This window comes from Artemia sp. Qi Xiang Cuo, chromosome 21 (assembly GCF_049724085.1).
Source record: "Artemia sp. Qi Xiang Cuo chromosome 21, ASM4972408v1, whole genome shotgun sequence".
Lineage (NCBI taxonomy): Eukaryota > Metazoa > Arthropoda > Branchiopoda > Anostraca > Artemiidae > Artemia > Artemia sp. Qi Xiang Cuo.
In genome coordinates this window covers 20,370,992-20,387,880 of record NC_142814.1, presented here as the reverse complement: position 1 = coordinate 20,387,880, position 16,889 = coordinate 20,370,992, and the positions used below count along the sequence as shown (strand labels likewise).

The 16,889-nt window shown below is 36.1% G+C and overlaps 1 protein-coding gene across 1 annotated transcript in view; it reads right to left on the bottom strand.

Moving 5' to 3' along the window:
* Positions 1–16,588, bottom strand: part of LOC148939330 (serine protease 33-like) — a 146,512-nt gene extending 129,924 nt beyond the window's left edge. Inside the window, exon 1 of the mRNA XM_089107110.1 lies at positions 16,446–16,588. Coding sequence (XP_088963236.1) covers positions 16,446–16,486 — 41 coding nt within the window. The 5' untranslated portion in view covers positions 16,487–16,588. The remainder of the gene's footprint in view (positions 1–16,445) is intronic.
* Positions 16,589–16,889: the final 301 nt, after the last annotated feature.

Here is a 16,889-nt window from a genome sequence, read left to right as displayed (position 1 = left end):
GTATTTCAATTTTAGTAAATATTCAAAAAAAAGAGAGGCATGTTCACTTTGATTTTCGGCTCGTTGTATATGAAAAATTGAAATAAAATTTGCATATTAGTTTCGGCAGATATGAAAGGTCGCCTCCCTCCTCAATATCTTGCTCTTTACACTAAAGTTCGAATTTCGTTCGAATCCCTAAGGTTGGTTAAGATATCTCTTTCGAAAAATGTTAAAAAAAAAGCGTATAGGGTGAGATATAGGCTAGAGGGTGAGTTCCTTATATACATAATAATTTTTTTAGTTTAGGCTATGTCCAGGAATCTTTTTCTTCCTTTTTTCCGTGATTTTAAGTATTTCGTAATTTAGGTATATAACTTTTAAAAGCTTTGCATATAATTGTCAACTTTTTTGTGTTTCGATACTATGGGATTGAGGGTTCAATGCCCCCTGTTAATATTTTGAATAAGTAAGAATTGAGCTAGCTAATTAAATTTTGTAATTTTTTTTTTATTTCAAATTTTGGGGGTTTAGTACCATAATATTCGTATGGACGCGAAGGAACATTTGAGCAGAAAAATATTGATTTGTAAAAAGTAGCAGGCATTCTAAAGCACTAATAGATTGAGCGCTACAAGTTTCAGAATCGACTTTATAGGTCAAATTATATCACGGGAAGAGGGTTTTAAAATCCCCCTTCCCTCCAAACTCAAAATTTTCCAAAATTCTACTTCAGAAGCTTTTTTAAATATTTGTAAAGCTTTAAGACATAGAGCACTACAAACATCAGAATTGACTTTATAGGTCAAATTATATCACGGGAAGAGGGTTTTAAAATCCCCCCTCCCTGCAAACTAAAAATTTTCAAAATTTCTATTTTAAAAGCTTTTTAAATATTTCTAAAGTGCTACAAACACCAGAATAAACTTTAGAGAGCAATTTATCTGTGAAAGAGGTTTTATTACGAAATTTTTTCTTCTTTTTTTTAAGAATGTTGAGCTGGATTCATGCCCTCCCTCCGAAAAGAGACCAAGACGGGATGATATCTCATCAATGCAAGTTGCAAGGCCAACAGTAATCAGATTTGTTTGTTCGTTGGACCAGCCGGGAGTCTCTATTCAACCTAGCAAGAAATTCGAGTCAGCCTCATCTGATCAAGATGGAGGGAACACTCATTTTTATGAATTGCCAGGGACTTCTGATGTACAAGTGCAGCCAGAACTTGTAAATGTATATATATTTTTTTTTTCTTTTCCGTATTTTTTTTTCAAAAATAAGACAAATTTTCTCAACCGCATAACTTAAATTTGTTTCTAAACTATTCTATATTCTTTCATTAACCAAATTAGCAGTATATAAAAGAATTGTTGTAACGCTGAAGTAGCAAATAGCTTATCATGCATTTCTATAAAACCTTACCTTGTAACTTCTCTTTTAAGCAAGATGTTTTTCTAATGCAATAATCCATTATTTCCTTAAACAAATAACTATTATTTCACAGTTGAAAATCGAACAATCATTCTTAAACTGAGATGCGTTTTGCAACCTAGCTTTTGTGTGTATATTTAATCCGTTTATAAAATGTCCCATCGAGAAGGGTGAATTTTTAATCCTACAGGTATAAATTGGAACCTTAATCGCTACAAAAGTGCATTTCAAACGACCGGATGTTTTTTATCTTCGACAAGATATTAACACGAGAAAAAAGGATTCTTAAAGGTTGTTTTCGAAAAGAATTTGAGACTGAAATTCTAGGGTCGTTATAATACACAAGTTCTATTTGAATGGTATTGGAAAGTCCTCTACCCTAGCTCAAAAGAGCACCAATCCTTCTACTCCCTAGGAAGCTCTCAGCCCTCTAAGGTCCCCCCCCCCTCCCTGTGTGAGCGGTACATGTGCCGCTTCTTTTTTTTCTGTATATCCGATAATTCCAATGCTTTACTACATATCAACTGAATTGTATTTTAACCCGTCAAAAAATTATGAGAAAATTAAGAATTTTTGAAGTAGAAATTCAAACATCGCATAAATTGTTTCCACAGCGCATTTCTATCTGACGCTGTTTCCGCAGCACGTTATAGGCTAATTGAATATAGGCTAAGGGGTTAGAAACGCAATTTCAACCTGTAAGAATATTTCGACGTGTGTGTGTGTGTGTTTGTGTCTGTGTATTTGTGTGTGTGTGTGTTCGTGTGTGTAAGTGTGTGTATATGTGTTTGTGTGTGTGTGAGAGAGTGTTTGTTTTGTGTGTGTGTTTGTGTGTGTGTGTGTGTGTGTTATTAACAAAATTTGTAATTTATTATACATTGTTTTGTAAATAATGCTATAAGCGAAAATTAGTAATTTATTATGCATTTCGTCAAAAACTTAATCCATTTATTTTCTAGTTTCAGGGGGAAGCTGTGAAAACTTCTGATTTCCCTGGTCCAGGATTTCAAAGTATCATGGTAATTGTACCTTTTCACAAGATGTTAGTGAAGGTACGTTATTTGATATCCACCTGGATTTTTAATTTACAGCTGAAGAAATGGACAGTCTTATGTAAATTGTTGGGCCTCATTCTTCCGGGGATACTTTTAATGAGAACTTTACTATTAGTGAATTAGATCCTGTACAAATAGGTACAGGACTTGAAAATAGTGCTATGTCCCGGAATTGCGTGAATTTTATTTGTTAGAGTCTGCTCTAAGTCATTTGCAAACATATAGGGTAGATTTTAGCTCCCCCGAGGAAAACGCGGGCATTATTTTAACTGACCCCGTGAAAGTTCTCCAAAGCTATATCGATAGAATTCGAGCACAAATTGAGATTCAGATTCAGAACTGGGGGGGTCAGGGAGGAAAAAAACCTTAAGTTAATCAAAAAGTGTACTGAAAAAAGGGGACATCCGGGTACATTTTTTATTTTCATTTTTCAACAAGTAGCTGGACATTCTATTCAGGTCTAAACAACTTTTAAAATAACTTCTTTAACTGCATAAAAAAACTAATTTTGACAATGGACACATTTAATGAGAGAGGAAGTGGGTCCACTATTTTATACATTGAACACATCGATCTGAATCTCATTAGATTTAAAAAAAACTTTATTTTAAGGAGAGGGCAAGGTAACAAAATAAAACACCACCCAGATTTGTTGACTACGGGAGGAGTTCAGGATTTCAATTCTGACACGGGGCTGCAATGTTTTAAATATGCATTTTTAATGGCAGCCAATAAAACATTATAAAATGGGTCAACAATGAAAAATATCGACAGACTTGCACGTAATGGTGGAAAAAATTTCCCTAAAGAATATTTTGATTGTTTAGAAGGAAAGTATCCGGTGTCCTTTAAAGAAATAAGCGAATTTAAAGAATTCGAGAAAGCAAATGAAAATCTTGGGGTGGGGGTGGTCGTTCTCCAGTATGACACTGAATTTGTATATGGGGGAAAAAACCAAATAAAAAAGGAGTTTTGTATTCAGTGAGGACACCATCGGTAGATAATGTTAAAAATTTGGTATGGAATATTTACGAGCTTCCCAAAGACGTTAATTCCTATGGTCAGTGTTTTACCGTTACTGCACTAAGTCGACTCCTAATAAGTCTCAAGGTAAAATATTTGGGGAACATTTTTATTGCCCCATGTGCCTTTCCCCATTTAGATCTGAGCGAACGTTCTCAGATCAGATGGGGCATTGCAAAATTCACGTAAATCAAAGAATAGAAATGTCTGCAGAAGGCAGACACTTTACTATTTAAAAATTTCCCAAAGTCACTTCTACAAGCTGATAAAGAGTCTTTGGACTGTGAAACAAGACTGGTTGAAGTATCAGGCCCATCAAAGCCAAAGATAGTCACGGAACACAAACTAGCTGCGTGTTCCTACGCACCTGCCCGTCATGATTCCAACAATAAAATGCAATTGGAAGTTTTTTTTTACTATGGACGAGGAGGGCAGCATGGACAAGTTATTGGTTTCTTTAATAAAAACAGAAAACGGGCCAATTTCACGATTACGTCATACCAATTACCCAATGAAATTGTCAGATAAAGAGCAGCTGGCGCTGGAAAAGGGGACAGTTTTCTGGGTCTGTAGGAATACTCTTACCCCAAAAGACGTAGTCCAGGACCATGATCACCTTATTGACCCTAATTAAACGGGGAAAATCAAATTTCTTGGGTGGGCTCACAATTCGTGTAATTTGAAAATTTAAGATCAAATTTTTCTACCTGTTTTTATACATAATACTAACTACGATCTAAAGTAAGTGCTACCTGCATTAACTCATCTTCGAAGAAATGCAATAATAGATGATGCAAGGGTGGTAAACGGCTTTACGTACAAAATCATAACTAAATAATCGGAAAAGTTGCTTGTTTTTAAATTTATGTGGAAACTTCTTGTAGCTGACATTGAATATACGCATAGATTTCATTGTTTAGATTCATGCGGTTTTTTCCCCAAATCATAGAGTAAATTAACTAAAGAGCAGAAAAAAAATAACAGCGGCAATGCTTCCGTCCTTCTCAAGCAAAAATTCCCAACTGGTTTGTATTACCTGTTAGTGGTCAAGGACATACAGCCTTAAGAACTTTATTTCTCTTTTTCAAGATCTGCCGAGGAAACTATTCCTTCAATTTAATTGTTTCACGACAGCATTCACGATCCTAGGTGCACTCCATAGGACTACATTATTGCTACAAAAGTTCGGGCAGAGGAAGGGTGTAAAAACTGCTTTGACTACTGCAAACTGTATTTGACGAGTGACGTCTTAAACCTGTTAGACATTATGTGTAAAAATACGGATAAAATCTATGAGGAATTTAATCTTGATTTGGGCTATTATTTTTCTTCGTCTCATCTAGTGATGGACCTTATCCTAAAAATTAGTGGGGAAAAAATTGGGCTAATCACTGAAATTGATCAGCACCTTTTAATAGAAATATCACTGAGCGGGGGTTTTGTTTTTCACGGGGACCGTATCTTGGAAACTGATCCAACAGGAGAGAAGACGGGAAAAAAATCAGCTTTATTTGTCCTTAAAATCAAGCCTCTCTACGCCTTAGCCAGGTCCCATAGGTGGCTACCTTGCGGTGACTATAAGTGACCCAATGACCGTCAAGCTCTCCATTTCCCCACCATTGAAATTGTTGAGAAGACTGGCCCAATTGGATGGTTTTTTGAAATTCATGGAGAGATACCAGTCGAGCTTCACGATTCAGTAAAGGATTTTGTTTTCCCATGCATCAATAGACCTGTGACTAAGGACTCTTTGAGCCCTCGCAATAGGCGTTTAGTCGAGGTGGACGGATTGCATTGGACACCTTCAAAACAAAAACTTATTGCTGACCTTCTACCAAAAAAAAACATAGTTGTACATCATGTAGCTTTAAAATGGATGTGCAACAACGGTTTCAACGTCACAAAGGTTCACCGAGCACTTCAGTTTGGTCAAAAAAAATATTTGAAAGCATTTGTAGACACTTTTGTCAACAAATGTTCTGCAGCACAGACGAAGACTGAAAAAGAAATTTATAAGCCCATTTTAAATTTGGCTTTCCGCAAAACATGTGAGAGTGTTCCGAATAGGACTCGTTTTGACGTCGTGACCGATCCTGAACAATGTGCTCGAATTATTGCCGATCCAAATTACACTTCATTTACAATCATTGGCCAGGATATGGTACTTTTGAATAGAAAAAAAAGATGCATTGTCTTGAATAAAAAAAATTGCTACAGGCAGTGCTATCTTGGAGATCTCAAAAAAGCTCATGTTGGAATTCTACTACAATGTGGCTAGGGTACAGTGGCCTGAAAAGGGGCAAGTAGAGGTCTGCTACGGGGACACGGATTCTCTCCTGTTAAAAGTAAACCCCCAAATCTAATTGATGATTTGGCGCACGGTGAAATTATAAGCTCACGTATGTACTACACCAATTGAAGGTTTATTTACTCAGAGATATTAAACCTTCAGGCATCATATAATATTTTGTTTTATGAATCAGAACCGGTGAGTTACTTAATTTCCAGTGGCAGGTTTCTTGGTCTGATTTTGTAATCTATACAAATAAGTGATGAGAGAATCAAGAATCGTTGCAAAGCATTGCCCAGGCGCTATGTGGATAAGAATTTCGACATGGACATTTATAGGAATTGTATTACTGACAATACAATTCGACGAGTCAAATTGCTGGCAATTCGTTCTCTCAAATACAAGAACTTTACTGTAACTTTAGAAAAAATCGCTATGAGTACCATTTCGGACAAGGTCTACGTTTGTCAAAATGGTGTGACCGCCCTCCCCCTTGGACGCTATTTAACTTCAGACTGCGCCGAATGTAGTGCCCATAGGGAAAGTCTCGGTTTAAATAAAGTCCTGTAAATTATTTCCTAAAACCTTTGGGGGGGGTGGGGGGGCCTCGCGGCCCGGCGGGCCTCGCGGCCCGGGGGTGGGGGGCTCGCGGCCCGGGGGGGGGGCCTCGAGGCCCGGGGAGGGCCGGCCGCCGCCAGCGGGGGGCGCACCGACACAATATCAAAGTTATCTTTTTGACTTAGAGCAGATTTTTTTTTGTAAATGTTTCATTAAAAAAAAGTGCTTTAATCTAATGTTGTATTTTTTTTCTCTATAAATAAATAAACAAAAAAAGTGTTTTTTCTCTCTGTGCACCCATGTAAATGTTGTATTTTTTTTTTATAAATAAATTTAAAAAAGTGTATTTTTTTAAGTATTGTTACTTTTTATGTATATAATAAAAGAAAAATATGATTCTTTATTCTTCTTGAAGAACAGAGTAGTCGGGAAATTATTTAGTCATTAGACATTTAGGGTCTGCAGTTAGTTGTCCAGTTAAATTGTTGAAGGGAATATGAATCAATTTAAAACGCAATTCAGATTATTTCTGTTTTACCCCTCAATGTCGGGGAAAACAACATTCTTAGGTAAAATAATAAAAAATTACGATAAAATGCTTGTGGAAAAGCCGAAAAAAATATTCTATTGCTATAGTATCTGGCAGGAGTCATATGATAAAATAAAAGCCATTGCAGCCACCATGTGATCGGTGTAGATAGAGTTTATACAGGGATTTGATTTTTTCAGCATTATTGAACCAAAGTCTTGGCTGATAATTGATGATATGTCTGAATCTATTTAACAATGGTCCCAGCAATTGCTGCACTTGTTCACTGTTCGCTCTCATTATGAACAGATTTCCGTTACTCTGGTTCTACACAATCTCTTTCATAAGAGCAAATGTATGCGAACACTTGCTTTGAACTGCACCTACTATATCATCTACTGAGTTGTTCGTGATTCTCTTTCGCTAATAACCCTCAATAAACCAATCTATCCAGGTGCCCCTAAATTTCTGCTCTCAGCATACAATCAGGCAACTAATAAACCCCATGGGTATATCCTATTGGATCTTAATCAAAATACACCCAAGGGTCCGCGTGTAGTCACAGATATTATCGACAATAAAATCACAGTACGTCTCCCCGTGAACGCTAAAAAGACTTATTTGTTGCTATCACAACACTAAAGAATCTACTTGAAAATCAGTACTTGTTTTCAGCTCTAAGCAATTCAAAACTTCAGCTTGGAAAAGCAATGCTAAAACATGGCATAGACAATTAATTCATTAATCTAATATATGAATTTTGTTTAAATTTGACCGATGGTAATTTTCAATTGCCAGAAGTAGTTAAGCAACAGGCAAAGCAACATCGTTCCATTGTACGTACTTTGGCCTGTAAAAAGAAAGGAAAAAATTTTAAAAAGAAACGTCTTCTTCAAGCAGGTGGTGGCTTTTTTACACTTTTGCTGTCAATTACCGCAGAGACTGTAGCCATATATCTCTATACGACTAATTCCTTTAACTAGAATACATTAAAACTCGTTTATTCACCCGTGGAAGATTTTGAGAACAATTTGAGTAAATTTATCGATAATGAAACTATTGAGGATGATAAAAACTGATTTTACTTCAAGATGCACTTCGCCGAGTGGACAAACACAGGTCCTATCGATCGAAGCCCACTGCTGCTGCTGATCCCAAAAAAAGAATCATCTCCTCAAGAGTCTGCTGCTGGAACCCAATTAAAGAAGGAGGAATTGGATTCGATTGTATTTAAATTCATAATCATAATGCCCATATAATATCGTGAAAAACTAACACTAATTCAAACTTATGTCTTGGAAAGTGGTGAAATTCAAGTTTAGAGCGATGGGGAAAGAATTATAATTGAAGACAAGATCTATAATCTACTCGCTTTAATGTAAGACATTGTTACAATACATAAAGGACTATTATCATTTGAGACTCATCTATACAACTTTTTAAATACATTAAAATTCCCCAAAAGTCTTATTGGCAATAGAAAAATTCTAAAAAATTTAAATGAAAATGCAACATCATCAACATTAACACCATTAAATTATGAACTTAAGAAGAATATTTTTAATCAATTTTGGAAAAGACTAGCACACCACTGGTAGTTAGACAAAAGCGAAGACGTATCAAGTCAGCGTCATCACCACCACCAACAGCCAGTATACAAAAGGGTAGCAGACATTACACAACGTGTTTACGTTCAAAATGGCTGAAGTTCTGAAAGGTTTTTATGAAAATATTGGTGAGGCGGGGAGTTTAAGTTCCCCCACCACTTTCCAAAGTCACGGGTGTTCGCACTAAAAGTGTACGAGACTATCTACAAAATGAACCAAGTTACACTCTGCGCAGAAATCAAAGACTTCGTGCCAATCAATATCGAAAAACTAAGGCCTTTTACCCATTGCTTATAATGAAAGCAGATCTCCTGACTCTAAATGAGATTCAAAGACGTCACAATACACCGTACAAGTACATTCTACTTGCAATCAGTGTTTTTAGTCGCTATGCATATGCAATTCAATTGCGATCAAAGAGAGGTGTTGAAGTTGCTCAGGCATTTGAAAGTAGTTTCGAAAAGTATTCATATAAAAAAAATTCAAACGGTTCGTGGTAGGGAATTCTTTATTCCTCATGTTCCAAAAATACTTGAGTAATATAGTATGCTTCTCAATCATTGTCACAGTCCTATAACGGTTGCTTTGGCCGAACGATTGATAAGAACTATTCGTCTTTTAATTTCAAGATTCTGTACTTTGAAAAATCCATTGAATATTATTCGTGATTTAGATAAGATTATATTGATTTAAATCCACGGCTTCATCGTTCATTGTCCAACTTTAAGCCAACAGAGGATCCTCATTCTGATCGCGATACAATAGATAGCTTTCTTAGACAATATTCTAATGAATCAAATGTCAAGAAGAAGAATAATTAATTCAATGTTGGTGATACTGTTCGAATTAATAGAACAACTAATGTTTTTGAAAAGGGGAATTACTTGTGGTCCACCGAACTTTTTTAAAGTGGCAAAAATCCTTGACACTTAACCCATAACTTATTTTCTGCATGATACCAAAGACGAATATAATTTCGGCGGCTTTTATGACAATGAAATGCAAAATGTCAAAAAGTCTGGTGAAATCTACCAAATTGAAAAGATATTGAAGAGACGTACTTGCAGGGGTTAAAAACAGTTTCTTGTTCTGTGGCAAGGATACAACTCTGATTTTGATTCTTGGATCGGTGTTGAAGATATTGACAATGCCTCATGATTTCTATGTAACTTTCATGTCCAACGTGTCCGATCCTCTCTACAATGACTTGAATATGACAAATGATTTTTGGAAAAAACTCTCAATCACCATCAAATTTGACGGTGCATATTAAGTAGCTCTTGTTGACTGTATTCTCAAAAATACCTATGAATTCCTGAAAAAGGATCGTGTCTATGATGTAAAACTTAAACCACTCAATCGGACTATGAATGGGTTGGGCTATGTCGACTATGAATGGGTTAAAGCACTTACATCCAATGATTATCCACATGTCAGTTATAAATATATTCAATATGCTAATGAGAGATTTTTATCGTAAAATGAATAGAACAATCTCATATCATCGGATTGGTATATTTCACTTTAATCATTCAGTGGAACATGATATGATATACATTAGCGGACCTGTTGACACTGAAACAATTATTCTTAATAATAATTTGAGAGATGTTCTTGGCTTTAAACAGAATATGATCAATGGGAAAAATGTTGGCACCGTTTACGGGATGGATCAAGTTATTTTTGCTGATTATCCACCTGGTTTTGCCTCAGACTTTTGCATATTTCTCTATGCATCCTTTGTGGAAACGTCGAGAGTTGGTAATTCAAATGTCCCCCTCCTTCGTGTTCTTGAATTAAAAACAACTTACGGACTTGTTCATCACTATAATATAAAGAATCTCCAGTGTGTTCCTGTAAACAATTCATATTTGGAACTCTGTCATTTAACACTAAGAAGTGACTTGTGTGATTCTCTAGTAATAACAATAGGCTTAGTAACGAGTGAAAGCCATTTTCATCCCAATATCAACGATTACATCACAGACACCTAAAGTGAACTATAGAAGAATTCTGTTTGTTTGCCCCGATATTGACTGTTATGTTGGTGCTTTGAGTCCACGTCAAATAGACAATGGAATGGACTATTACAAAGAGCGCACTACAATGTCTGGCTATGGTCTTGGTAGCTGGTTTGCTAGGCTATTTCGTTCTGTACTACCCCTTGCCAGAAAATATCTTGTGCGTGCTGCATCAAATTTTTCTGCCTCAAAACTACAGGACTGGGGGTCGGGCATGAATTTCAAGGAGTGTTAAGGAAAATATTAGATCTTCAGCAAGAGCCGTTGGTGAGCAATTAAAATCTCGACAAAATGGGGAGGGATTGAAAAGGATGCGTTCGCGTCATTCACTCATCAGTCTCCACCCAGGCAGGAAGCAAAGGACATCAACAAGGACTTTGAGAAATAAAACAACGAAGGCAAATAAGAAGAAGAAAAAGAAAAAGATTGTTAGATCAAAGAAGGATTTCCTCTCTTAAGATGACATATCTCCATTACAATGAATCATATTCATCAATTAGTTCATCATTAAATCTATTAAATGCTGAAAATGTTGATGTCAGTGTCAATTACGTCTACTATGAACAATTTCACCCCCAACAACCCCTCTCGGAAAATATACACTTTCAAATATTTTCTAATGAAAACTATTTCATTGATTTGTCGTCAACATTTATTGATTTAAATGTTGTTGTGAAGAAAAAGTCAGATAATACAACTCCAAATGCCGGTGATGGTCTCTCCTATGAAAACTGTGGTTTACAAAATATATTTAAACACATCTTTGCATTTATTGATTAAAGTATGGTGAGCAATCGCAATGATTTATCCATCTATGATATAGGAACAAACATTCGTATGCGGCCACAAATAGTGTGAAAAAATAGGGTAGAGCGAACGTCGGGCATATTCGCTAAATCGTACGCTGGTGCAACCGGCGCTTTAGACACTGCCTTGATTCAAGGACCTCATAAGGTTTGGCAATTAATTAGTGCTATATTAAATATCACACACCTGTCACCCCCCCAATGTCAATATTGACATAAAGTTACAGATGGCACCATCGAATTTTATTTTGAGAAAAACACTTCCTGCAGCACCCGATGCAAATGTCATTGTCACATCGGCAATTCTCCATGTCCGAAAACAACTAGTTCTGAGCTCTGTTACATTGGCAGTGGAAAAGCTAAGAACCAGGGGCAACAACATCTAACTTTTTGTCCCCCATACAATCACCAATCAACGTTACATTCCCGTTAAGTCTCGTAGCTATAGCGACTCATCATTTATCATTGGAAAAATCCCATCAAAATTGGAGTTGGCATTTGTTAAGAGTGGCAGTGCCGTTGGATCCTGGACTGAATCCCCCCATGATTTTAATTTTTTCGGTCTATCTAGCTTTGTGTGCAAAGTGAATGGTATTCCACTGTACACTTTTTCATTTGACAAAAAAACCTATAAAATTCTCCTCGAGTTGACTCTGAGGTCTCGGGATCCTGACTCTCAACGGTTTGAAAATGAAAAAATCGATTTAATTGGTTAAAATAACATTGTGGAGCTTGGTTTGGACGTTCCGGCCACTTAGGATAAAACTGACGCACGACCTGGGGCCACTTTTTTATAGTGTACATTTGTAAATGCTCTGACTGAAAGTATCACGCTAATATCACTGAGTCAATTTGAAACCTATTGGGAAATCACACCCGACGACAGTGTTCTACTAGACCTTGCACCATGAACACAAACCAAATAATCAAGGTATTTAGTATGGATCCATACATGTCCCAGTACACGTCCTATTGCATACCTTCGGACTTCATTGAAAAAATTCCAAGCGTTAACAATACCCTAATCATTTTTAATAGCAGTCCATCGAGTTTGAAGACCGGCCACTGGGTATGCATCTTTCAAACAGCGAAGAATATTGAATGTTTTGATCCTCTTGGCTTATCGTATAAATTCTACACGTTATACATCAGCAACTTGATTGAAAGCAGTGGGAAAATCATTATTCAAAATCAACGAAGAGTACAGGATTTAACAACTAAGACATATGGCTTTCATGCACTACTCTTTTTCATGTTCAGATGTCGTGGCTATACCTACAAGCAGTTTCTCGATATCTACGGTTACGGACCACAATTGAATTACTTACTTTAGGCGAACAATAGTAAAATTTATTTCATCATGGGTCCTGACACTATGAGAATTAAAAGTACTAAAAATGTATTTGAAATTGTTTATTAATAAAAAAAAAATTTTATAAATGATAAAACGACATTTATAATCTTTTTAATTCATCCACTACTGGGTATTTGTCGACAACAACTAGTGCAGGTAGATTATCTGAATTCACAGTGTACTGATCCTGATGTACTGCAATGTCAAGGTCACATTTACTACAGTAGAGTGTGACTTCATTCTTGTCATATCTCTTTGTATAGTCAATGATATTATTCTCATTCATTCTATAGAATTCACATGTTTCAATTTGCGTATTTGAAGCAATTTCACAAACAGTGTCCTCAAGTGTCGAATCACATTCCGTCACAGCCAAATAAAAATCAGTGGGCTTATAATCAAAACACCCTTTGTCTTCACAACAATGACGTAGAAACCATATTCTTTTGTTGTTCCAACAGTTGAATCGCTGACCTGGTTCCTCCTCCCAGAACAATTTAAAACCATGACGATACCAATCTTGTAGCAATAAACTAAACTCGCCGATAGGTTTATTTCCAATCATACCAGAATGTGTACTCTTCCATTCCTTACATTTATCATAATGACACTTGGAACATAGGTAACCGCTAGGATGAGAGTCGCATACCTCTTCAAGATAGGAATTATAATCTCAAATTTGTACAACATATCCTCTATGCACTTTACACGGTTTGCATAATCCACAATTTTCATCATTCTCTTCAATTACTGTGCAATTCTAACATGATGACCAGCTGCCCAGTGAGTACATACATAGTTTACATTTATAAAACATTTTTGTTGTGTGTTTAAGCTCTCACTGTCGCAGTGAATCTGAACTACCACCATCGAAAGTTGTCCGAGATAGAGAGAGAGAGAGAGGAGTAAATCGTCCTTGACCACCATCTTTCTTATGAAAAAGTCCTAAATTTCTAAACTAATGTTATATAATGCATATCCACAATATCATTTTGCCGTGTCGTGATCAATATATCAATAAATTTTGTAAATGCATTTGGACCACGATCTAGAAGCTTCGTGCATTGCTGTAATGATGGTGAATAAGTTTTCATTATATCGACAAACATTTCCCGAAAAAGTATCTGCCTTTGAATAGACGTCTCTAGAAATTTGTCATCTACAACCAAATGTTTTCCCATAAGATTCAGATTCCTGATGATTCAATCCTTGTTGAATATTTTCATTTTTTTTAGAGTCCTAACTCTCTCACAGCCAATTTCAGACTAACTAGAATTTTTTTTCTACTCTAAAAAATATAAGCTAGTCCATTATAGAAAGAAAAAAATATCATTGATTTAGAAACAATTGTTTTGAATATAATTACAATAATAATATTCACTGATACATATTGTTCTCATCAATACTTTTCGATAGGTTATCTAATGCTGACTGAACTGTATTTATATGGAGAATATTCACTTTTCAAGCAAAACTTGGCTGCTCCTCCTGCTTAAATTTGCTTAATGATATCACGTATCTGGCATACATAGTGTCCCATTCAAGAAATAGTCTACAAACAGCAGTTATTTCCACAGCCACATTGGGTACTCGTGTATAATTGCTGCTGTTGTCAGCTCCATTATTAATCTCCAATAATGTAAATGCATCACTTTTTTTTCCCTCTACTAATATCCTCGCCAATAAACTATTCTCTTTGAATTCAATTCTCTTACTAATATGAATTGTAAAGAAAACTATTCCTTTTATTCAAATCCCAATCACCAATCAAGTTATACTCGCTCTCTTTGAAAAGGTGTCAAGCTTCTATTGAATAATGTAGAAATTGCTATACCTCCGAGCAAATAGCATTGAAATTGCTATATGTCTAGGCAAATCCAGAAGGCCATGTGAGGGAGCTTTGAATATCTTTGAAAAGGTGTCAAGCTTCTATTGAATAATGTAGAAATTGCTATACCTCCGAGCAAATAGCATTGAAATTGCTATACCTCCGAGCAAATCCAGAAGGTCATGTGAGGGAGCTCTGAATCTCTTTGAAATGGTGTAAAGCTTCTATAGAAACGTCTTCCTATAGCTTCTATAGAATAACATGGTATTTCCTATATGTCTAAGCAAATCCAGAAGGCGCATTCTACTTACATGAAGTTTCAGTCACCTAACGGAACTGCTTTGCAAAATAGCAAATAGCCCATTATCTACAATTTTACCGGAATATTTAGGTTGACTTCAGGTAAGTAGAGCTTCGGCAATAAATAAGTTATTCGAGTTGAACTATTAGCGTTACCGACTTGGAGGTTCACTTGGATTTTAAAATATTCCGTTATCGAGGTTCTCCTGTATTTACTTTCTATAATAGTGGAAAAGAGAAGGGTATCAATGCCCAATCGGTGCTATTGAGAAGGAAACACTATAAAATTCTGAAAACAAGTTAAGAAAAATTCTAAAGTACTTATTTTTATTATTTGTAAAAGCGCTTCGCTTTACTTTAACCCCAAATCTTTTAATATACAATTATACAGCCTAAAGTATATGTTCCCCATGTATCTTTTTTTTATTACGTCACTTTCTGTTCAAATCAAACAGTTCGTGGTAACGAACTGTAAGGAAGGAGCGACCCGGCTCAATAGTAACCGAAACTCCAAAAAACGGAATTTTGATGCCAATAGATATATCAAAAGAATCGGATTTTTATACTGATTTCAAATATATAAGTTTCATCAAGTTTAGTCTTACCCATCAAACGTTAAGCGCCTGAGAAAATTTGCCTTATTTTCGAATAAAGAGGGAAACAACCCCTAAAAGTCATAGGATCACATCATCGGATTCAGCGTATCAGAGAAACCTACTGTAGAAGTTTCAAGCTCCTACCTGCAAAAATGTGGAATTTTGTATTTTTTGGTAGAAGAAATATCACGGATGCGTGTTTATTTGTTTGTTTTGTTTTTTTGTTTTTTTTTTCCCAGGGGTGATCGCATCGCTCCAGTATTCCTAGAATATCGTAAGAGGGCTCATTTGAATGGAATTTAAAGTTCTAGTGCCCTTTTTCAGTGACCGAAGAAATTGGAGGGCAACTTGGCCCCCGCCCACGCTCATTTTTTCCCAAAGTCACCCAATTAAAATTTTGAGATAGCCATTTCGTTCAGCATAGTCGAAAATCTAATAAATATGTCTTTGAGGACGACTTAATCCCCACACAGTTCCCGGGGAAAGAGCTGCAAAGTTATGAACTTTGCCCATTGTTTACAAATAGTATTGATTATTGGGAAGTGTACAGGCGTTTTCAGGAAGGATTTTTTCTGGTGGATATCTACGAAATCATATTATTGAGTTAGGAATAAAGTGAATACACCATTCGATGCCTTTTTTTTATGCTGATTACGAATATAATGATCATTTCTATAATAATTTTTTTTAAGCCCCCCCCCCCCATATAGGCTACACCAAACATAACCCAACCTAGCCAAACCAAACCCTGAATTGGCCGAGATAGGGGGGGGGCTGAAACTCATTTCCGATAGAAATGCTTATTATATTCGTAATCAGCATAAAAAAAGGCATCGAATGGTGTATTCACTTTTGTTCTAACTCAATAATATGATTTCGTAGATATTGACCCAAAATACCCTCCCGGGACATACTTTAGCCTATAGACCCATCCCCAAAAGTTCCATTTTTCCTAACCTAAACCTTTTCCAAGATAGCCAAAAGTATCTAAAGTAGAATTTTACCAACAAAGTTTACTAGGGTATATCAACGTTCATGGGAGATAGACTCAAAGAAATGGGTTGTACTAACCTGGTGCCCAGTGATATCTCATCTCGATTTTTTTCAACCATTCTAATCCAAAGAAGCAGAGCATGGATCTTCCTAAGCACAAGTCAAAAGCCACGGTAATCCATAGTGAAGACCTAACTCAAAAACAGACAACTGATAAATTTGTAAAGGAAAGTGAAAGCATTTTTAGTGGTGACGTATTCGGCTAGTACAACCAGAGAAAAACCAGTGCATCGGGTTGCATCAAAATTCGGCCTTGCTCTAAGCCATCCGTAAATTAAGATATAATTGGTTTTCCGCTACATAAAGATACATTTACAATAACGTTTTTTTTCTGCTAATATCCAAATTTAAGTACAAAAAAATCATTAAAAACCAGCTCAAACAGACACAACTTCAGGGGACAGGACAGGGGCTTGACACAACCCCAACCGGAAGGAGGGGGATTCAATTATCGAAAATTTG